Source organism: Pistacia vera, unplaced genomic scaffold (assembly GCF_008641045.1).
Source record: "Pistacia vera cultivar Batoury unplaced genomic scaffold, PisVer_v2 Contig486, whole genome shotgun sequence".
In the NCBI taxonomy this organism is placed as follows: Eukaryota; Viridiplantae; Streptophyta; class Magnoliopsida; order Sapindales; family Anacardiaceae; genus Pistacia; species Pistacia vera.
The window spans coordinates 390,433-414,871 of record NW_022196319.1 but is presented as its reverse complement, the minus strand read 5'-3'; the positions used below and the strand labels follow the sequence as shown (position 1 = coordinate 414,871).

The window sequence follows — 24,439 nt, the reverse complement described above, 5'->3', positions numbered from 1 at the left end:
ATTTTTTTCTTTTTTTTGAATATCTTTCAAAATGAAAATAGTTTATAATTTTTTATCAAGCCAAGGGGCCCCCAAAAAAAAGCCAAAAAAACCCCAAATTTATTATGAACTTTTTACATATATTCTCACCCAAAGTTTGATAAAATAGTGAGTTTGTACCTCTAGTTTCATATATTCCAGTTTATATCCCTAAATTAACACATTGAATCTCTTTTAACAATGAAAGGCTAAAATAGTCATTTACATATCTCAAATTACTTATCCCCAATTCAATCCCAAAATTTGACATTCACATAAATCATCTTTAACCCTCTCCTGCCGCCAATGGTTTGGAGTTGATTTCGATCGATTTTCTCACCAAAATCGATCGAAATCATCATTTTATCATTTCCCAACCTTGATAGCCCTTGATTTGGGTAATTTTTGATGAATCTTGCAACCCAACTCCACCACACGACAGCCATTTCTAGCTTTTTCGACATGTACCCAACATTATTGGCCTTTCCCGACACCACCATCTTCCTCCCCTCAACCCTCTCACCAAAACCCCTATCATATCTCATCTGTTTACTTTGCGAATCGCCGACCACCGATACCTTTTGGGCCGTGACTTCTCAAGCCTTTTCTTATCAATCTTGGCATTGAAAATCACCTATTTCACCACCCATCACTTCTCCAACATCTACTCTCCAAAACCCCCCACCAGCCTAACCTTGTTAGCCTACCGATTGTTGTCCACCTCTCTTAGTGATTTTTCATCTCATAAAAAAAAAAAATTAAAATAACTTTTTTAATATGTGCTTATATTATTAGAGGGCCCCAAAGTAACTCCTGCCTAGAGTCACAAATGTTGTAGAGACGGCCTTGAGTGGAAGCATGAGTTTTGAATTAATGGTTAGGGGTTTTTCATTAGGGGCAATTTCATCTGCCAATTTTGTGCTAAATGGAAATATGCTGTTTCTTGAGACACTGTGCTAGTTCTCAAGTCTCAACTCCTCCATTGTGTCATTTGATATACTTTATCTTTTATCCATATTAAGAGTCTTTCAATAATTTTTTCGTTTTTATTCTATGCCCAAGGTCCCAAACCCAGCCTTCCAATCCAGCTGCAAAAAACCCAAGACCAGAATTTGGAATCCCATTGATCACATTCGCATTCCCGCTCTTCACTCTTTTCTTATATGAAGATTTCCGCTACAGTTCAAACACAAGCAAAGAACTCAAAAACAGGGAGGGTAGTGTGGCTGGTGCTTCTTTGTGAGTTAGCCACGTAAAAGGCTTGCTTGACTATGTCTAAGTATATCTGATAAGATCACATCACTTGTCATTACCTCTTAGGGGCGTTTGGTTTAGGAAATGTTAGATTACTGGGAATGTTAAATTACTGAAAAAATATATTACTTTTAAGGTCAGTTTGGTTCGCGGTTAAGTGACATTACTGGGGTAATGTCATCTTATATTACTTGATTACCACGTTTGGTTGTCAAGTAATATAAGATACCAGTAATCTTCAAATACCAATAGTGGTTACTATTGGTAATATAAGAGGTAATCTGATTACCTCCATTTTCTTAGGTTTTCTGAGATTACCAGGGTTATCTTTTTTTGTTACAATTATATCCCTTATTAATAAAAATTTTGGACAATAATACCCCTACTTTAAAACAAATTTACATTAATATCTTATTTCAATTTTACCCTTGTTTAATTAAAATTTTGGACAATAATGCCCTTATATTTAAAATAATTTATAGACCACCACTGCCACCAAGCCACCACCACAGCCACCCAGCCACCACCGCCGACAGGGGGTCAACCACCACGGACCACCGCCGGAAAATTGCCGGAGTCCCTAAAAACACTGGAAATTCTATGGGAGGCTCCGCTATGGCCGTTTTTGGCCATATTGATGGCCGAAAACGGCCATATCGGGCCGGAAATGGCTAGATCTATTCTGGCCATTTCCGACCAGATCTGGCCCGATATGGCATTTTCGGCCATCAATATGGCCAAAAAGGGCCATAGCGGAGCCTCTTTGTCACGGTGACGTACTCACGGGGACATCCGGCGGTGGTTCGCGGTGGTGGCAGGAGGTGGGGGTGATTTCGTCAAAAATTAAAGTTTTATATAAGCGGGGGTGTTTTAGCTAAATCTGAAATATTGGGGGTCTAAAAATTATTCAAAAATTAACAATAAAAATAATTTTATATTAATATTTAAAAGGGGGACAATTTAGTAATTTAAATAGCATACCCACCAATTTATTCCCCATAACCAAACATATTAATATAACATACTCACCAACCAACCAAACATATTTTTCTAAAGATTCCCAGTAATCTTTCAAGGTAATCTATCTTTCCAGTAATTCAACATTCCCAGTAATCTAACATTCCTGAACGAAACGCCGCCTTAAGATTACTAAGAATCTTTAGGAAAATGTGTTTGGTTAATTGGTGGGTATGTTATATTAATATGTTTGGTTGGAAAGAATAAATTGGTGGACATGTTATTTAAATTACTGAATTGTCCTCTAATTAAATATTATTTTTTAATATTATTATTATTTGGATTACTATAAACCCCCTACATTAAAAAACTTAGCAAAAACTACCCCATAATATAAGCTTGGAAAATCAACAAAACACCCTCCACCAACCCAGCCTCTGCCGGCCGCCGACAACCACCACAGGTCGCTGGTAGTCGGCAGCCTAACGGCACACAGAAGGCCAAAAATGGCTGTTGTGCTCCGCTATAGCTCTTTCCGACCAGATATCTATCTAGTCGTTGACGGCCAGATCCGTCGATCTGGCTGTCGACGGATCTAGTCGTTAACAGCATATCGATGCATGACGGCCATTTTCGGCCTACCGTGCACCGTTTCGGCGGTGGCAGCTGACTGCGGCGATGGTTATCGATGGCAGGTGACGACAGGTGGCCGGTGGTGGTGGCTTGGATGGGCTATAATTTGTTTTGAATTCAAGGGTAATTTTGTCCAAAAAACTAATTAAATGGGGTAAAATAGTAAAAGCCATATTCATGTAAATAAATTTAAAAATAAGGGCATTATTGTCCTAAAATTCTATTAATAAGGGATAGAATTGTAACAAAAAAATATAACTTTAGTAATCTTAGAATACCTAAAAAATGGAGATAATCAGATTACCTCAAATATTACCAATAGTAACCACTATTGGTATTTGAAGATTACCGATATCTTACATTATTTGACAATCAAACATAATAATCAAGTAATATAAAATAAATTAACCCGATAATCTCAAATACCCTCTACCCAAACGCCCCCTTATGATTATCAAAAACACCTTATATCATTCAAAAGAACATGTTGATGTCATTAGTCATCACACGAACATGTACGCCATTTAGCAGACCTCTTAAAATCAGGCTAGTTATGCAATTAGAGCATCTATTTCCAAAATTGTAAAAGACATTCTATATTTGATCAACAATCAGAAGAAAAATTTGGGTTGAAAATTTAATACAAGCTGGTGAATACAGGTACATTCCACTGAAAAAAATTCCAGGTTAAAAGGAAGAGAGGGGAATGCTTTCACCATTTTCTCAAATATTCATACAGCTTTAGGTTGGATTTGCTCAAAATCAAAAAACTCAAACATAAGGCGCCTTACATCTGGCTTTCCATAAACAGTGTAAGCAAGCCCATGAATGGCTTGTTGAACAGCAGTAGTGGCAGGATTTCTCAGTCTTCGATTGTGTTCATATGCATCTTGAACCTGTTCAGAATAAGCTATAAATCGATGGAGATTCTTTTCCCTCAAATACCTCCCACAGAACTTGTTCATAAGAATACGTCGGTGCTTCTCCTGCAGCCAGTGTCCAGGAGCATCTAGATGCTTCATCAGCAACCTCTCAGCCATTACAATGTCCTAAAAATATTGAAATCGATAAACTTGAAAATGAGTTTAACAATGAAAGTTTTGCAGTTATCTTTTTCACCACCTATGTTTTACTTCAAATTTGTAGTAAAAGGAAAAGTATAATTTCATTCAAGTTTAATAAACCAAACATTTGTCTGCATGTAAACATGCTCAAAATATATAAGAATTAACACAAGAAAAGCCATTAACCTGGATTTTTTGGCCAACATACTCCAGACGCTCATAGCAAAACCGAGGATGCTCAAACTTGTGTTTTGATGGATGCAAGAAACAAAGCTGTATCCATGAAGAAATGAATCAATAATTCATACGTGAATTTACAAACATGAAAGAAATCAATATAAATAACATATCTTTTGTATATGGATATTGACAAACAAATAAATTAACTTGAAAAGTATATATGACAAATAATGTCATAAACAACTTCAACGCATTCAAAAATTTAGACAGTTATAAATATGAACACCGATGCTTGTGGTCAAAATCAGGATTGATCAGCACTTCTGCAGTAAGTATCCTGATCTACTCTAACATTGCTAATAGAATACAGTGCATACTAGATCAACGTATTACTTTTGTTAATACCCAAAAGTACCTGAAACTTTCTTATGTGTTCACAGAGTTTAAAACTAGGGTGCTACTTCTAGTACAATCTTTTTAGCCAGGAAACTTGTGAATAGTATTTACCAAGTTGGTCGACCCAAGGGAATCAAACCCTTGGCCTGGTTGAAATCAAGGGTCTTTACCTCTCAGTATAAATGCTAGCAATATGGCCAATATAGATGCAAATATTAAAACATAAATGTTACAAAAAGAAGTACCTGTAGCCCAAGTCCAAGTTCGATATTCCTGGCTTCGGTAATTTCTGGAATCCTGTCTTTTACCGCCAACGGATAACCCAGAATTTGCGTAACTTGTGGTCTGCTGTCATAATCCCATAGATTTCCTCGAAACCGATGCATACCAGGTGGAACACAAGCCCTAAAAAGCCTTGGATGTGCAAAAAGAGCATCTTCAGGTGGCTGAAAGGAGATAAGCATTAGCTAAAGGACTGCTTCCAACACGAACAACAATAAAATCCCCTCTTTCTATAATAAAAGTAAATTGTAAACAAATTGATTGCACTATTGTTTAAGCATAATTACTCATACATCATCCCAGCAATTAGCTTCAAATATTACTGCCTGTCTGTGATTCTAAACTGCCTCTGACATCCAAATATAATCTTATCCACTAAAAAGCTTCTAATTGCAATAAATGAATCCCCAGGCTGTGTTATGCAAGATGAACGCAATCTTTAACTTCTGTTTCTAGTCCTAACATCATATATGTTCTCATTTTTAATTGATAAATTAGATAAGAATGAAAGGAGAACAATATGAAGCTTGCCTTATAAGCAGCAACATCTTGCCAACTGAGTTTTTTGCCTTCAAATTCAACAGATACATAATCTACATCTTCAAGTTGCCGCCTTAACTTTGGCTGACAGTCCTCATCTTCTGGATCCATCCCAAATACTTCAAAAAGAACACGATAAACTTCTGGCAGACCAAAGCACAAATATATAGCACCGAACAGAGCCCAGAACACAGACCTGAACATCACAACATCAATATAATACCCATTATGTTCTATCTGTTAATTGATATCTTACAGCCTGCTAACCAAACCCATTATGTATGACAATATTACAACAAACTAGTAAATTATACATAATGCTGAACACTTGTTATTCAGCATAGGAAGAAAAAGTCTATAACTTCAAAACATGGCATATTGCAGGAGTAAGATATATTTATGATAAGCTTCACTAAATAACAGAAACAGGACTATCAACAAACGTCACTATAATAAAAATTTGAATGTGAAACCGTAGAATTAGAAACCATATACAATGATTATCTGAATCACATGCTCTAAATTTTTAAGGTTAAAAAATTCAAGTGGAAATCTCAATCAACTTTCATTCTACCTCCACTATATCCAATAGAAATATCTCTTTTACAGACTATTGTATACTTGATGAGTGCACATATGCATAATTGAATGGCCTATTGAATGCTGATATTTTTTCTTCTCAAGAAACACAACGTCCCAATTGATAGGATTCAACATTCATAACTTCATCAACACATGTTTCAAACCATTAACAAAATTGTTATCTGATAATGACCTCTAACTATATAATTGTCCTGACAGCAGCATTAATCAGAAAACCTTATCAGAATATCATAAATCTACTGCATTAGGTTTTTATCATCTAGATGTTTAGCCCTGCAGTTGCAGTTACCTTTCGAGGGACAACACAATCATCAAACCTATTTTTCTGATGTTTGATACCCATCTCAGTCTTGTAAATTTTAAATAGTAGTTCGAGTGAAAATAAGACTTTCGTAAAGCATGTCGCACAAGCAACTAACATGAACTTCATCCAGTAGCTTCAACGCTGGCAAAGAACCTAGAAGGAAGCACATAAGTTTATATAATTGTCACAGGCCGATCATATGGTTCTCAATTCAGTTGATCTCTTTGTGTTCATCCCCTGAAGAAGGGAGAGACTGGAGACTGTAAAGATCCCAGCAAACTGTTTCCTAATATAAATAGCAATTAGAGCAAGTGGAGCACCCCACGACAAAGAAGCCAAATTTCAACCATGCAACATCCTGATGCTCTTGTAACAGGATGCAGTATTAATACTATTACATCCTATCAACTCTCAAACACAGACCTTACTCGCAATGGTCTAAGGAGTGCATGATGCACATTACAGTTGTTGAAACAATAAAAACAATGTTTTATATTCCAAAAACATAATTAAAAAATGAAAAATGAAAGCAGTGTTTAGAGAAAAGAATGCTGTACCCTTCGGGTTTAGAACTGCTCACCTCCAATACAAAAGCAGTTTTTGTAAACAACCAAAGTTGGTATACTTAAGTGATCCACTATAAGAACCTAAACTCATTGATACTGAAAAAAGAACAAATAGCAAATTCAACTTCAGCAAAATCTGAAAGAACTTAAAAATGATCAGAATGGTTGAAAATGGTGCTTTTCGCTGAAGATGCCTGGCTCGTCAAAGCATGACATAGTGCTATAAGGCACATGTCATTCATAGTGATCACACAAATAAATATTAGAGACGAGCAGCTAAAATGTCAGAGATCTGTAGAATTACAGAGGAGCTCTTCCACAATTAATTTTCTAAGAAGTGTGCCACTTCTGGTGCCCCTTAAACGTACAAAATCACAATAGAGCCGAACAAGCAACTCAATACCATTCAACAACATCAAACCATAACCATATAATAAAGTTTTTAACATAAACAATTACAATCAGCAATACTCTGATCAAAGTTCAAGCAGCAATGCACATAGGATGCGTTTCTCTCAATCACATATCTAATCCATACATAAACTTATACAGTTACGAATTGAAATAGAAAACCAACAAAATAAACAAAATATCAAAAACACAAACACAAACACAAACACACAATAGAAGCATAATAATGAGATTAACAGAAGCAAACTTACTTGCAAGGCGGTTCCCGCTCTTTCCTAATGAGCTTATCAATATCATCATAAGGAAATACCAAATTCTGCAACCTAGCAGCTTTAATCCACTTGGGCAAGTTCCTCTTCCCAATCAATCCAAACACTCTTTCTCTCATTGGAGCTGGCGATTCTCTCGGATATCTTTGCAAAAAATACTCAGCAAACGCCAATTCAAGCACATACTGTCCCAAAAAACACAGTCTTGAATGCCCTGACCTCACGTGCCTGGCCTTTGTCCTCTCACATGCCGGATGCTGAAACGCCAGGTACAACAACGTATCAAAATGCTTAGCTGGATTATCATCTCCTAATTCCTCAGATGCCTCTAAAGAATAACCTAGAGCCTGTTTCGCCTCAAGCAAGTACTCGTCCATCCACGTTTTGTCAGCATTGTTAAGACGTGAAGAGGGCAAGCAAGAACTTAACAAAGGGAAGGATTTTAGAGACAGTTGTGGGCTTTTTAAAAACCTATCCGCTAGTTTTTTGTCGTCTAGTGGTGGTCTTAAAATAAACCGTTTTGGGGGAACTTTTTTCTTTGGAGATGTTACTTTTTTCCTCTGTGCAAGCTCTTTGAGAAGTTTCTGTGGGCTGTTTTGTGGTTGTTCTTGTTGTGGGTCTATTGCTACAGCCAAAATTCGCAAATTTTGAGAGGTGAGTTTGGTTAGTTTTAGAGTTTTAGGACAAATTTGGAGAGGAAATGGAGAGATTGAAGAAGAGAAAGAGATGTTATCAGAAAAAAGAGAAGAACAGTTTGGTTTTGGATGGCTGAATAAAGAAGAAGAGAGGTCCATGTTTAGAGAGTGATAATTGTTGAAGAGAAAATGAACTGGGTTATGTTATGTTGCCATTGATGGAGGGTTTAGTGTGTTGGGTTGCAGAGGTTTTGCGATGTTGAGAGTAGTGTGGGGGGGACTAGGGACTGGGGAGGATAAGGTGAAAGAAAAGAAGCGTGACGTGGTATTGATTTGTACTGACTGTAGAGATCGGGCTGATACGGTGTCGTTTTAGTGAGTGAAATCTAAAGACTCAAAAGCAGCGTCGTTTTTTTCCCTTTAGGGAAATGGATATGATATGCATAAAGGTTTCAAATGGGGCGTATATTTCCTGTAGGGGTGGCAAAACAGGTGTTGAGTGTTGACATGCCAACCCGACATGAATACGAGACAGCAGGTTGAGTTGACATAGATAATATTTAGGTTGAGTTCGAGTTTCAAAATTCAACACGATTATTCAAACAACTTGTGAACTAACAATTCCATAAATTGAGTTATCTTACGAATTAAGTTAAATCGGATTCGAGTCTATTAATCCATAATAGTCTCAACATAGTAACTAAAATTTTATTTACTTTCCACTTCAGTTAAGATCCAAAGTTTTACTTGAAATGACAACTCTAATCTAATAAAGGTAAATAATAACATTTCTTTTCTAATTCAGACTCTTTAACCAAATATAACTTATAGTTCTATTAGAATTTCAAGTTCTTTGATTCACTATATAAACAGATGTCAGATCCCTCATTATGCATTTATAATTCACATATAACATTAGCTTATCGTGAAGCTTAATTCTGACTAACTTTATTACCCTTAGCCACTACAAAGTTGTACTCCGACCACTTATATATATATAATTCTAAATATAATTATTCTATAAATTATATATTAATATTTTGTTCATATATAATGATTTATACACAATACCATAACATATAAGTATAATTTATATCAATTTTATGTCATAATTAATATTATTTTCAATGATAGAGTTTAAAATTTAAATGATAATGCAATTAATGTATCATGTTTTATCATATAGTTTTACAAATACTCAATGTCGACAAGTAAGACTCCATAAAATTGACAATTGAGATATAATATCATAATACAGTGCATACTCTTTGGGATATATAAATTAATAGGATGAAACTGTAGAGCATAAAAGGGTATAATATCTATATTTGTGGCTTACTTGAAACATTGAACTTGTAAAATGTTAATAGGTCTTGAAGACTAGTTGAAATGCATAAAAACTAGTTCGGACACTCTGGTTATAAAAAAAAAAAAAAAAAAAAAAAAAACAAAAAAAAACAAAACATGGCGCGAGCACAATGTGTTTATCAAGATCAAAGGGATTTGATGCTGATTTGAGTTGTGTCAGTTACTAAAATATGTCTGGCAGAGGGCAACTCAAATGAAAAAAAAGGAAATCCAGGGATCGTTTGGTTTAATATTTCTATCTCTATTCCCAATCATATTCCTAAAATATTTGTTTGTTTAATTATTTAGGAAATACTATTATATTTTTTTAATTACTTTTAAACCCCTTAAATTTATTAATTTCATTAAATACCAAAAAAAAGTTTAAAAATTCACAAAAACATCCCCACCCACCTATAGTTGCCAGAATTTGGCAACCAATAGTTGCTAGATTCCGACAACCACCATTGGTGATAGCCGGAATCTGTCACAACGGTCTACAAACGACCATAACTTGTCGATACTTCACCGATCTGGCTTTCGTTGACCGACAACGACTATCATATCTTTGGTCATCGCTGACTAACAACGACGACCACGGCAAGATCTGGCCTTTTGCTGCCGTTGACTGCCAGATAGACGCATGTCTGCATCATAACGCCAGATTCCGACCAGATTCCAACGGTGGTGGCCGGAATCTGACACTGTAGGTGGGTGGGGACTGTTTTTATCATTTTATAAAATTTTTATATATTGGGGTGTTTAGTTAAATTAGCAAACTTAGGAGGTTTTTTTTGTAAATTTTTAAATTTTACCTTGTAATAACTAATAATCACCCTATTCAACTATCCAATACTATATCTAAAATCCTATCTAAAATAATAAACCAAACTCACCTAGATTATTGACATAACAAAGGTTAAAGTCTTAAAAGACCGATTTTACAAGCAGTTGGAGCTCCGTCTTTACTAAACATACCCAATGGTAAATGGGTTGTCCAAACCCAATGATATACAACCCAATTAAACTGGTTGGGTGATTAACCAACCGGCCCAACCCAACCCAACCCAATTACTATTAGCGCCTTCTAGTTCTCTCCCGCTACCATTTCATTTGGACACTTGCCCTCTTCTCCTTGTCAAGGAAGCATTGTTTTGAAGATACAAGGAGCGGAGGGATGGAGAAGGAGAAGAACGAAAGCTCATCATCAAATGGAAATCCAAAGCCGTGGCAATCTTATCACACTGTTTACACCAACGCTAAAGCAGGTTTCTCTGCTCCACCAATTTCTAATTTTACTCTAACCATGTCGTACCATTCAATATGAATTAATTTCAAATTCGATGGGATAGTCTTTTCGTAACGAAATTGAATTCGGTTATGTAGAGATTCTAAATTGTTTGTTTTTAGTTTTAGCTAATGAATTTTGCATGAAATGGCGGTGTTTAAGGTATGGATGGAGTGGACAAGGAGAAAGTGCAAAGAGTTGTGTATGAGATGAGCAAGGGATCCAAGTATTTTGAGAACGAGGAACGCATGGAAGTCTTTATTAGGCAGAAAATTGAACACATGCGCGCTCGATGTGCCAAGCTTACACCACATGACATCTCACACTATCTGAAGGTGCATATATAATTATATCTCCACATTTATGTTTAATTCACTGCATGATTTCCACATTGAGTATCATATAGTACTGATGGCATCATACTTGTAATCAACATTTATCTTTTTTTTTCTTTTTCTTTTTTACCAAATCTTTATTGTTGATGCAGTTCTGAATTCGCAATTTCAATTTCAATTTCAAGAACTAGAGCTATTAGATCTTTCACTAGATTAGTAATATTTCTAGATAAGTGCCTCTTCGTGAAGTCCTGCCTGTGCCAGATGCTTATGTTGGAAGTGCTTCTGTTTAGAAGTACTGAAGTACTTCAAAAGAAAACATACTATAAATATTATTTTCTTACATTTGTGCTATTAAAACAAGGACAAGGGTCCAGGAGGTTGCTTGATGAATTGGCCTGAATGAATCCACATGATGTTTATATATTTCTGTCAGGGCATAGTTTTTTTATGTTGAAATTGGGGACGTTTCTATGGCTGGGTGCATATTCTGAAACTATTTTCTTATTGAAGAGCAAGAAGGAAAACAGAGTGTTTTAATATTGCTGAACAATGCCTGCTGCTTAAATCTAGAGTTTATTATGCTTTCTACAGGTAGCGGATACCAGAGTTCCAGAACTAGAAGCTACACGTGACCTGTCTAGAACTTGGCTACATGTAGATATGGATGCTTTCTATGCAGCTGTAGAAACATTGAGTGATCCTTCTTTAAAGGGCAAGCCAATGGCTGTTGGCGGCATGTCAATGATCTCCACTGCTAATTATGAGGTCAGTTTCTAGGGAAATCATCACAAATGATACTTTACCAGTCTTAGTTTCATTTCTAAATTTTTTGTGAAAACACTTTGATCATTGTAGGCGCGAAGGTTTGGGGTTCGTTCTGCAATGCCTGGCTTCATTGCACGTAAACTGTGTCCAGAATTAAATTTTGTTCCCACAGATTTTAAGAAGTATACGTATTACAGTGATTTAACTAGAAAGGTTAGATTTCTGCTTTCAGAAAAGATTTTGTGATGAACATGCAGTTATCACTTGCAAATCTCTTAATTTGCTCCCTCTGCTTTTTAGTTTTCCACAAACTATGATCCTAACTTCATGGCAACTAGTTGGATGAAGCATATCTTGACAATACAGAGGTCTGCCGAAGAGGGGCATTAGCAGTTCAGAATAGTAAGTTAGTGCATATAAAGTGCTATTAATTTCCCAAAATAATACATTTCTATTCTCCTAATTGTTCTTGTATAAAGTCTTTATATCAAGCTTTGATAGGTCTTATATCGTCTGTTGTTTTGATATATGAAGATTGCTGAGAACTCAGAACCAGAGTTATGAAGACTGGTTTGAATGTAGTGCAGGAGTAGCACCAAACGCTTACTTGCTAAGGTTCTTCTGGCAGTTCTCTAAATATAACTGTAATTATTTTTGTTGGATGCCATCATGGGTCTTCTGAACATATTAAACAGCTATGATGAAATCGAATGTAAAATATCCATTCATTCCATTCTGATAAATTTCAGAATTCTGCATAAGAAGGCATTTTTTTCATTATAGAATGAGAAAAATTAAAAGGAATGATGTGGTATCTTCTTCTGGAAAATTCAGTGCAGTTTTGGTGGAGAAAAAAGATGAAAGTTCAATATGTTGATGAATGATAAATTTTGGTGGAGAAAAAAGATGAAAATTCAATTTAATGGCGCTAGTTAGTTTGGTCAGTATTTTGTTCAGTGCAATCTCGATTTTAAGTGAACAGTTTGTATTACACATAAAATTTCAGTTAAATGTGGAGCACAGGGCTGCTCAGTTGAGAAACAGAGAAAAGTAGGCAAAAGCTTGATGAGGATTATGGGATGTCAAGTTGGACAACAGCAAAGCTAGAAGAGAGATATAAATAGATTTTAGACATTTGAGAATTATCCCAATAGATTACAAGAAGTTTTTGTAATTTATATATGAAATATCCACTTGAGTGCAAGCATCATTGTTGTTGATGTGTTTAAATTTCTAATATTCTTTTAAATGCTTGCAATTCATTTGCTTTTCTATCACTTGCTGTGTGCCCCATAATTGGATAGGAAAAATGTATTAGAAACTCGAGCAATGCAATACTTTACCATTGCATTTATTTTATTTTGATAGGTACTGTTTCATCTTTATCTTGTTGCTTCGGGTATTATCTGCAGAAAGTAAATGATCATGTGCCTTCACAATCTTTTTCTTTCTGAAGTTCTTATAATTGAAAGTTACTGTGATTGTTGGCTGTTGCATGCATAATATTTTCTCTTCCCTGCTAACTTTTTTTTGCTTTCAAAGTTGGATTAGCACACAATGATAAAGTTTGTTAATCCTTTAGAGAATATCATTCTTCAGGTTGCTAGATATTAACAAGCCAAATGGACAGTTTGTTTTACCAAATGACCGGATGGCTGTGATGACATTTATATCCCCTTCCATTAGAAAGGTTATATGTAATTTGCTAACTTGTGGAGAAACTTTGTACCATCTTATTTGAAACGATTCTTTGTTTGTGGAAAGACATCTTTGAGATGGTACGAATCAACAATTGAAATTTTTTCTAATATACAATTGACAACTTATCTACAGATTGGAGGCATTGGTAAGGTCACTGAACATATTTTAAGAGACGTTTTTGGAATTAATACATGTGAGGAGATGTGGAAAAGGGCAGTTTTATAGTGCACTATTTTCAAATTCACAGCAGGTTGCGCACTGGTCAGTTTGTGCCACTCTTCTTAATTGTATCAGTTGATTGTATGTAAATTAAGATGCATGTGTAAAGATGATATTACCAATTACTCTTTTTTTTACGGTCTCTTGCTTTCTATATGATTGATGGTCCCATTTTTCATAAGATCTTTTTCTACCTTGCTGGGGTCTTCTGCATTGCATTTCTTGTTTTTCCTTTTGCTTGGACGGTTATTGGTTGGACATCTCTCAACAATCCATATAGAACAAGAAATCAATTGATGGATTGAATGATACTTGACGTAACTGGGCATTTTGATACTTACTCTGCAGTTAATTTAAAGTGATCTCTGTGAGCGCAGCATTACACATTTGTATCTAGTATTTAATTTTTATAAATCGTCACGAGCAAAAAAACAAACAGGCAAATTACAGATAGGAGAAGCAATCGGATTTTTTGGTTCTGAAGACATTTCATTATTGCAGATTTTTTCTCTCTGTCGGACTGGGGCTTGGAGGTACAGCTACCCCTCAAATCAGGTCCAGAAAAAGTATGAGTAATGAGAGAACCTTCTCAGCCACAGAAGACAAAGCATTTCTTTATCGCACATTGGGTAAGTGACTTAAAAATGTGTTCTCTCTATCCAAATGTATTGTGGGTAATGCTTTGTTACGGAGCCATTGCTTGCTTGCTATCATTGTCCTGTCCTTTTGCTGTTCCATGTTTCAAATTCTGAAACCCAAGATCACATATGTCATGTAAGGCCTTTTCAAAGTGTTGATATTGTATTGGTATTGACATTATGAGATCCTGACCTGCAATTCCACTAACAATACCAACAATCTACCAACAGAACACAACCAACACTACAATCAATAAAGAAAATAGTTGTATTAATAACCACACACAACATTACATCCAGTGAAGATACATCCAGAAGCCATGTCCTATCAGCACTCAAGCACATAACACTGAGAAGTAAGGCAAGTACACTAAGAAATGATAAATGAAAGACTGATCGAGGGTCAGCCACCTCACCAAATACTGACTTCGAGGGTCAGTTGCCTTCCTTCAACTTAACTTTTTAATTCTGAATTCCTCTCTCTCCCCTCTCGTTTTTATTCTTCCTGACATTGATAAAACCCCAGGATTAACAAGCAACAAGCAACAACAAAATCAGTCAAGGAACCACTTCGCGAGACAGATTTGTGGTGGATTGAATTGGGATTGATATTAAGAACTGAAATTGGTAAAAACAGAGTAATTTTCCAGGATGAAATGAAGAAAAAAAACAGAAGATAAATCCCAGCAGTTCGAGGAGCTGGGGACCTCCTTTCACACTCACAATTTTCTCCTTTTTAACCAAAGGCTCTCCCTTTATACATGAATCATCTACAACTTTTATTCCCTTCTAACTAATTGGTTCACACGTCACCTGCCTCCAGCTCTCTCCACTCAGCATGCTTCTCCATTCCAACCAAATCTGTTAGTGGCTTTTTACCTTATGCCCTCTGTGCTGGTAAACCTTCTTGATAGGTGGTCTATCAATACCTCCCACTTGAAGAACCACCTTGTCCTCAAGGTGAAAGTGAGGAAATTGAAGAGTGATGGTGTCGGCCAACTCTAGGTTGCTTCAAATGGGGCTAAATCCTTCCACTTATAAGGACTTCCGAGAGCCATTCACTAGTGTGCGGACTGCCAAGACAAATTTCGGTGAACTGCAGCTCCATGTCCTCTGTGAGGCAGAGGATGGTAGGGTTGGATAGGGACCGAGCTGTGCAGACTGCGCTTGAGCTGAGATACGTGAAAACGGGATGAATTTTGGCTGTGGAAGGCAACTCCAGCTTTATATGCACCTGTCCAATTTTTTCCAAAAGGGGGAATGGTCCATAAAACGTGGACTCAACTTTTCATTGAGTTAGAAGCCAGAGACCTAAAGCGGTAAGGCTGAAGCTTCCAAAATACTTGGTCTCCAGGCTGAAAGTTACATCCCAGTGATGGGCATCTGCCTGTGATTTCATATGGTTCTGGGCAGTACTCAGGTTATGTTTCAGTATGTCCAAGATGGGTTACGATCGGCCATTGCTGATTGACTTTTCAACCAGTGAAGGATAGTCGGTGAAGCGGAGGAGAAGAGTGGGGGGTCACGGCCGTAGGTGCTTTGAAAGGGTCATCTGGTTGCACTATGAAAAGTGGAATTATACAAAATTCGGCCATGCTACCCACCGTGGCCATTGTTTAGGCTGGCTGCTATAAAACAACGGAGATAGGCTTCTAAACAACGGTTAACGATTTCCGTTGGCCATCGGTTTGGCGATGATACGCGGAACTGAATTCAGCTTGGTACCTACAGCTTTAAACAATTCTGCCAAATAGACTGACAAACACTCGGTCTCTGTCGGATACAATTGAGTTTGGAAACCCATGCAGTCAAAAACCTCTGAAATAAACAGATCAGCCACATCCTTGGCCGTATAGGGTGACATAAGGGAAGGAAATGACCATACTTAGTTAATCGATCCACCATGACCAAGACGTGTCGTATCCTTTGGCTTTAGGCAGCCCCCCGTAAAATCCATACTAATGTCTTCGAATACCTGGTGGGAATGGGTAAAGATTGGAGCAGACTGCAGGTTTAAGGGCTGAAGTTTGTTCAATTGATAGGTGGCACACTGTTGAACAAATGTTTGAACATCTCTTTTAATACCCTCCCAAAAAACTAGATTCGTCACTCGTTTGTAGGTTCTAAAAAATCCAGAATGACCACCAGCAGGACTGTTGTGGAATTCCTCCAACAAACGCGGAATAAATTAGAAGATTGGAATCACCAACCTGTTTTGTTAGAGCAGACGCCGCGCGTAGACTGTATATCGGGGACTCTGGGATCAAAAAGCAAATCTTGGATGATAGTTCGAAGCTTTCATCTTGCTGTGCTTCAGCCGCCAAATCATCAAATTCTGAGAAGGTAGCTAGCGAGACAGCAATGAATTCCATGTCTTCTCTGCGGGAGAGGGCATCAGCCACGTGGTTTGAAACCTAGTTGATACACGATCTCAAAAGAGTAACCGAGAAGCTTAGAAATCCATTTTTGCTGTTCAGGTGTTTTCACCCTCTGATCTGTCAGGAACTGCAGACTGCGCTGGTCCGTTTTGATAGGAAACTTTGCCCGTGGGTAGTGACTCCATTTTTGAACCGCGAACACTATGGCCATTAACTCTTTTCATATACTGATTTTTGTTTGGACTGATGGGAAAATGCTTTACTGATGAATGCTATGGGATGCTGGTTCTGAAGTAAGACAGCTCCCAATCCTTGGCCCGATGCGTTGTGTGGACTTCAAAAGGAAGATTGAAATCAGGAACAGCTAGCACAGGCACGGATGACATGGCTTTTTTCAGGTTATCAAAGGTTTGTGGGCTTGTTCATTCCACCCGAAGGCATCTTTCTGTGTAGTTTAGTCAGTGTGGCTGAGCTATTGACCCATAATCTTTCACGAATCTACGGTAATATCCTGTTATATCCCAAGAATCCCCGCAACCCTTTGATAGTCTGTGGAACAGGCCAAGATAGCATGGATTCACCTTGGTTGGTCTGCCTCCACCCTTTCCGCCGAAATCAAATGTCCCAAATATTCAACTTCAACTGACCAAATATACATTTTCCGGTTGACAACCGGCTCGTTGTCGGTCAAGATTTGGAAGGTGTATCGCAAGTGAGTGAGGTGGGCTTCTAGGTTGGGCTGTAGACTAGGATATCCTCAAAAATAACAGTACAAACTTCCTTAAAACTGGTCTGAAAATGGTGTTCATTAGAGCCTGGAAAGTGGAGGGAGCGTTAGTCAGCCCCAATGACATGACCAGGAATCGTAATGCCCCTCGGAGTCCGGAAAGCTGTTTTCGGCACATCCTCGGGCCTAACTGTGATCTGATGATATCCGGGTTTCAAATCCAACTTAAAAAAACTTTCGCTCCAGCCAACTCATCTAACAGCTCACAATTGAAGGTATGGGAAATTTGTCGGTATGGTTATGTTGTTAAGGGCGCGGTAGTCAACACAAAACGCCAGTTATCTTTCTTTTTAACCAATAGCACCGGGCTTGCAAAAGGGCTAACACTTGGTTGGATTATTGGACAGCAGCATTTCACCACCAACCTTTCTATCTCATTTTTTTTTATTGTAGGAATATTGTGTGGGGCGTAGGTTAGGGGTTTGGAGGATTGTTGGAGGGTTTTTGCATGGTCAGTTGGTCTCCGTGGTGGTAGGCAAGAGTGTTGGTCAAACAGTTGGTAGAATTCATTAAGTAATGTAGCAACTTCGGCTCCATGGGTCACTCTGCTCTTCAACTTTCGTCTCAATAGAACAAAACTCAACTACATACCTGCACCCTCAATCTGTAGTGTCTTAGCATGGCTTTTAGAGATACTACAGTCTTAACTGACGAGGATCACCTGGCAACACAATTCTCTTCCCGTTACTATCGAACGCCATGGTAAATTTTTCCAGTTAGAGCACACATCTCCTAACGTGCTCAATCAAGATATCCCTAACGCACACATCAGCTCCACCTAAATCAAAAGGAAAAAAATCTTGGTGTCAACTCCACCTCCTGGATCTCATACTCACTTTCTGCAGATTCTTCTCCCCTGACGGTAAAACCATTGCCTACCATTACTCCGAATTGTTGCCCTTTTCCGCATTCAAGCCTAGTCCTTACCAACTCCTTTGAGATGAAATTGTGGGAGCCCCACTATCAACCAACACAATGACATCTCATCTCCAATCATTCCCGGATCTCAAAGTCTTATCCATAGTCATACCCACAATCGAGTTCATAGACAAAGCCAAGGGATTACCTGTTGGGTTGGTGTCATCGTCATTGTCAGAGTTGGGTTCTTCTTTTTCGGTGAGTCTTCATCGGTTACTAAGAGAATCTGCAACGATTCGCCTTACAACGGTGTGCGGGATTGTATTTTTCGTCACATTTGAAGCACAGTCCCTTCTCCCTCTTGCTCTGAATCTCAGCGTCAGTAAGTTGTCGGAACCCTTCGCCTCGAGTTCCTTGCATGGGTGCGTTAGCTGGCCTCTGTCGTTCATTTCCTCTGCTTGGAACCAGATCGTTTCCTTTGCTTGAAACCAGATCTGAAGCATTGGAAAAAGTACTTGGCAACCACTATTTGTGCGCCAATTTTCTGGGTTGGGTGTGACCCGCTGGTATGGCTCCATTTTAGGTAGATGGGTCTTAAATGGCTTGGGCTTTGTTTTTCCAAAACCCGTTTTTCTCCTCAACTATGTGGGCCTGCTCAATAAGTGCAAAAAGTGTATTTGGTTGGGCCAAACGCAGTTCAGCCCGAATTTCTTCTTGAGTCCATTTAAAAATATCCCATTAACAAATCTTCTCCTACCTCACGTAAAGGAGCGAATGTTCTTCAAAGCTTTTTCTGAATTCTGTTACTGTTCTAGTTTGTTTTAAGGCCACTAGTGACTCATATGCTGATCCTTTGAAAGATGGACGAAATCTCGCAACCACGGCAGTTTTAAAAGCTTCCCATGAACTAATGGTGCCCTTGATTCGACGCACTGATACCAATTCAGTGCCCGTCTCTCCATACAAACCGCAACTACCTCTACCTTTCTCCTCTGTGTAACGATTGACTGAGAAATAGCGATCCGCTCTGAAAGTCCATCCGGAGGGATCTTCTCCATTAAACATTGGTAATTCTAATTTTTTTTTTCCTTTATTTTCCTCCAAGGCTCTCAGTTTCCTTACTATGACCCATTTCTCATTGTCGTTACTGTTGGAGTTTTCCCCAAGATTGACTTACCCGATCTCTACTATTTTGTGCTTCCTCTCCTCTTTCAGTCTCATCCATTCCCTCATTTTTAGTAGATACCCTTTGATACTGCCTAACTCCTCCTTCATATTACCCATTTCTTTTTCTAATCCCTCCACCTTTTGCTCCATTTTCGATTTAGGCATTACCAAGCTCTGATGCCAGTTGATAAAACCCCAGGATTAACAAGCAACAAGCAACAACAAAATCAGACAAGGAACCAATTCGCGAGACAGATTTTGGTGGATTGAATTGGGATTGATATTAAGAACTGAAATTGGTAAAAACAGAGTAATTTTCCAGGACTGAAATGAAAGAAAAAAACAGAAGATAAATCCCAGCAGTTCGAGGAGCTCGGGACCTCCCTGATTCACACTTCACAATTTTTCTCCTTTTTAACCAAAAGGCTCTCCCTTTTATACATGAATCATCTAACAACTTTTATTCCCTTCTAGCTAATTGGTTCACACGTCACCTGCCTCCAGCTTCTCTCCACTCAAGCATGCTTCTCCAATTCCAACCAAATCTGTTAGTGGCTTTTTACCCTTATGCCCTCTGTGCTGGTAAACCTTCTTGATAGGTGGTCTATCAGACACCTTTTGTGCTCCTAACCGAATTCCTCCTATATCCACTCCTATCAAGCCATCTGCCCTTCGTAACAAATTCTAACCTCCTACATAACAAATTTCAGCAATTATTCCTCTACTTCTTACCACTGCCCTTCCTACGGTATACCAACCCCCTTAGTTGCTCATCACATTACAACTAAACTTTTTACCTAAGGTCGTAATCTTAATGGTCCGGTTGGATTTGGTTTGATTTTGCCTCAGTTAGTACCATAATCTCAATCTGGGGTTGGTTTATGCTGGGGTAGACCATTAAGATGATAGTACCGTGTGGCATTCAGATAATGAAAAATGTGCTAAGCTGCTATTCAGATGACCCTAATGACTGATGTGTTGAGAATTTGGAATAGCAGAATAGTCATGCTGGAAACTTGGGAAGAGCTGAATAGTGATGCTTTTGACAGAATTGAGGCACCTGGACTTGGGATCTAATTTTAATTTTTTCAGTCCTTTTTTTTTAGCTGAAGAGTTTTCTTTTCCTCTTGTCTGTATAGCTTTTCAGTTTCATTTTTTAATTTCTGAGTCCTGTACTAGACCAGGTGCATATAATAATATTTACCATGATAGGGTTAACTGCAGAGGAATTAGCAATCTTATATTAAATTCAGAATCATAGGCTGTCTGGATGAGTAAATGAATATATCCTCCTCCAACCATGCCTTATCAAGATTATATTTGCAGCTAAAATTGCAGAGATGCTATCTGCTGATATGGAAAAAGAGGGTCTTCGTGGGCGAACTCTAACTCTTAAACTGAAAACTGCTTCTTTTGAGGTACTTCTGGTTGCTTCAGTGCTGCTTACATTGATAAACAATAGTGAATTGTAATAATGAGTTTTGAATTATTTTCTTTCTATTTAAGGCTCCTTACAATAGTAAGTTCTCTTTCTACAATTTTATTGACTCATTTGCAATTTTTTTATTCTTATTTGTCATCTATTATGCCTCTTTGTTTCATCACTAGTGACAAACTGCTATCTTCAGGTTCGAACCAGAGCAGTCACTCTGCAAAAACATATTTGCTCAAGTGAGGACATCTTCAAACATGCTTCAGTGCTGCTTAAGGCTGAACTTCCGGTTTCATTAAGACTTATAGGTAGGGTTTCATCTTGTGGTTTATATTTTTTTCCACCTCACCCCAATTGGTCATGTAGTAAATATGTATTTATTTTTTAGTGATATAGTAAATATATTTGCTAGTTAGAAAATTAATCTTGCACCTTGTGGAGTTCAGATATTGACAAAGAAATGATTTTCTTACTGTCAGGCCTGCGAATGTCTCAGTTCAATGAAGAAAAGGTTGGTGCCTCGGCAGATCCTACTCAAAAAACTCTCACCAACTTTATCATGTCCGGAGATGCTTCTAGGAAAAATGTTGGTCACGATAATTGCTTGGGATCAGATGTCAGTGATCACCATTTCATGGATGATAAAGAAACTAGTATCTCTCTTGGTATTCGCAAGAGAAGTCATTGTGTATTTAGAGATTCATTTGACAACAAATGTGTACCAGATCTAGATGATAACTATCATAGATTCACCTACAATGTTGGTGAAGCAGAGAAAATTCATGAGCCTTCAAGTGATGAAACTGCAGAAAAGGTATGTGTCGAGCCTGAAGAAAAGTCCACTTTTGACCCGTTCTTAATTTGAATGAATGAGCATCATGTTATTTATACCTTTTAGAAATTTCTTTTCTTTGTATTCACAAGTTTATCTAATTGTTCTCTTCTAGACCGATTACTTTCTCAAATAGCTAGATTGTGCGTTTCTATTTCTTTAGGAGAATAAGTCTGACATGATAGGGCATTCTCCCAAATATCATCACAATGAAGAGTCACAACTGTTAGAAGCCAATTCTTCGGTTCTCCAGCATTATGAGGGCAGCCACCATGACAGAATCGAGGCAGCTAATTCCCTGGACAAAGAGGCTGTGTCTTCATCTAATCAAGAAGATCAAAATTTCTGGGTGGATGACTACAAGTGTTCATTATGTGGAATAGAGATGCCACCAACTTTCGTTGAGGAAAGGCAAGAGCACTCTGATTTTCACCTTGCTCAGAGGCTTCAGGAGGAGGAATCTGGCTCTGACTTGAGAATGCTGATGCCGCCGCAAAGGTATTTTATATTTTAATCTGGTCCAGTTCTTCTGTCTTGTCCTCTTTAAACATGCTTGAAACAGAGGGACCTGCACCAGTTGTTAATTATTTTTAATAACTTCTGGTGTCTAGAAGCTGAAGTCAAGTTAATTAGTATAAATCGTTTATACAACTCTGCCCAACCTAAATTATAACTGGGTGGGTCATAAAGGAATAATTTTTTTATCAGAATTTTATTTTCTCTAATGCTATATGAATGGTCGTTTTATAAGGACTTAGGGTTTAATTAATATAAATGCACAACTGAACCCAACCTGAATGGACAGCTGGTGGGGTTAGCAACATCGATCATTTTTCTTAACGACCCTATTTATGGCCATATTTCACATAATTGCTTAGAATCCAAATAGATGAAATGACAAATATAGAGACATGTTCTAGGACTAAATCAACTTCAATATTTGGAAATTTCTTAGTGTAGACATTCTCCTTTGGTTAATAGCTCACATTTGGAAGTGATTTTGTCTTCAATAGCAACATTAATAAACAAATTGCTTTGACTATTCTCATTTCCATTGTTTATCTGGAAACTAAATTTCATCTAATAAACGGAAATTATTAGGTGTGTCCGGAAGGATCCTGCTAGTCATGGTAAACGCAAGAAGCTGAAGTCGGATAAGAAAGAAGGTAGACATCTTTCCATTGACATGTTCTTTGTGAAGAGCAATCAGAACTTCTAGCATTGGGGTATTGTACATAATTTTATCTAGTCCTGTATATATATTGTCTTTTTAATTTTTTTTTCACATCATAGTCAATTTACAAGTATTCATTGATAGTATAACCCTGTTTGGTTAAAATTTTAAAACTCTATTCTATTATCTTATTTAAAGTAAACAACAAAAAACGTGTTTGTCTTAATATTGACGGAATTCAATTCAAAATCTAATTCTATGCTATCCAACTCAAAACATTTAATAATTATCTTTTATAATAAAAATTTTTAAATTAATAAAAACATCTTCACGCACTTTAGCCATTGGCGGTTGTCAGCAACCACCGTTGGCACCAGAACGATGTACGATCGGTCGGATTTGGTTGATCATATGTTGATCTAGTTGAAAACGGTCAGAGATCTGGCTGTTGACGACAGTTATATATTGGCCATCATTGAGTGCTAGATTTTGGCCGTTAACAATAGCCAGAAATCTAGTTGTTAACGACGATCTCGTTGTAGATCTGATTAGAAAAGACCAAATCGGTCAGACCCGGTCGGTCGTGCGTTATTCTGTCAACTACCGTCTGACGGTGGTGGTCAACAGTCGGTTGGGTGGATGAGGGTGTTTTTGTTAATTTATAAACTTTTATTGTTTTGGGTGGGGGGGTTGTTTAGCTAAATTAACAAATGTTGGGGGTTAAAAATTTTTCTAAATGTTTTAAAAAAATGTACCAAATACATTCTCAAAATCTTATTCTATTTGATTTAATCATATTTTATCATATTCGGAATAATTTTTTAGAATAATATTTTAAATAATGTACCAAATAGGCTCATATATTTCATTATTTTTAACACTGTGTACTACACAGTCGAAAATGCAATTTAGATTATAATTCAAGTCCCATTAATAACAGCTCCTTTCAAGCTCAACTTATATTTTAGAGGGCAATTTCAAATTTACTTTTACACAAACAACTTCACAGTTATTGTCAAGCTATCTTGTTCCATTGAACAAATGGTGGATTGTTGATCTTGACTTATTTTCTATATTTCTTTCATAATTATTATGAATTTTATATTTCATGCTGAAGAGTTTTCCATTCAATGTATGTGGTTTCTCCTAATCTATTTTAGGATTCTAATTTATGTTCTATATTATGATTCTGTTAAATTTCAATATGAGTTAAGTACTGAACTGATATTATAGAAAAATCCTTCTGCATTATATTTGTTAATCACCATTAATGTAGTTTGCCGAAGAAACTGTTTTGAGTTTTAATGTGATAAAATTGATATTTAAGTGACCCGCAATTAAAATTTTTTAATTTAAAACTAAGAGTAAACGACCTTTTCCCACTCAAGGTTTGCTTTAATGAT

The 24,439-nt window shown here is 37.2% G+C and overlaps 2 protein-coding genes across 2 annotated transcripts; one reads left to right on the top strand and one right to left on the bottom strand.

Moving 5' to 3' along the window:
* Positions 1–3,471: 3,471 nt before the first annotated feature.
* Positions 3,472–8,399, bottom strand: LOC116146974 (ribonuclease III domain-containing protein RNC1, chloroplastic). Its single transcript, XM_031432396.1, has 5 exons — positions 7,460–8,399; positions 5,316–5,520; positions 4,748–4,948; positions 4,113–4,199; positions 3,472–3,911 (listed from the first exon to the last, which is right to left on the bottom strand). The coding sequence occupies exons 1-5, from the start codon at positions 8,269–8,271 to the stop codon at positions 3,594–3,596; spliced, it is 1,623 nt and encodes a 540-aa protein (XP_031288256.1). The 5' UTR covers positions 8,272–8,399; the 3' UTR covers positions 3,472–3,593.
* A 2,183-nt stretch (positions 8,400–10,582) lies between these two features.
* Positions 10,583–23,184, top strand: LOC116146973 (DNA polymerase kappa). The gene is given in 14 exon segments (XM_031432395.1): positions 10,583–10,727; positions 10,910–11,082; positions 11,677–11,850; positions 11,941–12,184; positions 12,187–12,252; positions 13,219–13,277; positions 13,433–13,540; positions 13,684–13,754; positions 14,221–14,399; positions 20,925–21,016; positions 21,227–21,338; positions 21,510–21,844; positions 22,026–22,360; positions 22,964–23,184. Coding segments are annotated over 14 exon segments (2,157 nt in total). The 5' UTR covers positions 10,583–10,636; the 3' UTR covers positions 23,082–23,184.
* The last annotated feature ends 1,255 nt before the right edge of the window (positions 23,185–24,439 follow it).

Excerpts from the sequence above, each read along its gene's own strand:
- LOC116146974 (XM_031432396.1), bottom strand. The coding sequence starts at position 8,271 with ATGGACCTCTCTTCTTCTTTATTCAGCCATCCAAAACCAAACTGTTCT. Across the intron at positions 4,949-5,315 it reads AAGATGTTGCTGCTTATAAG|CCACCTGAAGATGCTCTTTT; the intron begins GCAAGCTTCATA and ends ATCTCCTTTCAG. Across the intron at positions 3,912-4,112 it reads ATGTTGGCCAAAAAATCCAG|GACATTGTAATGGCTGAGAG; the intron begins GTTAATGGCTTT and ends CAATATTTTTAG.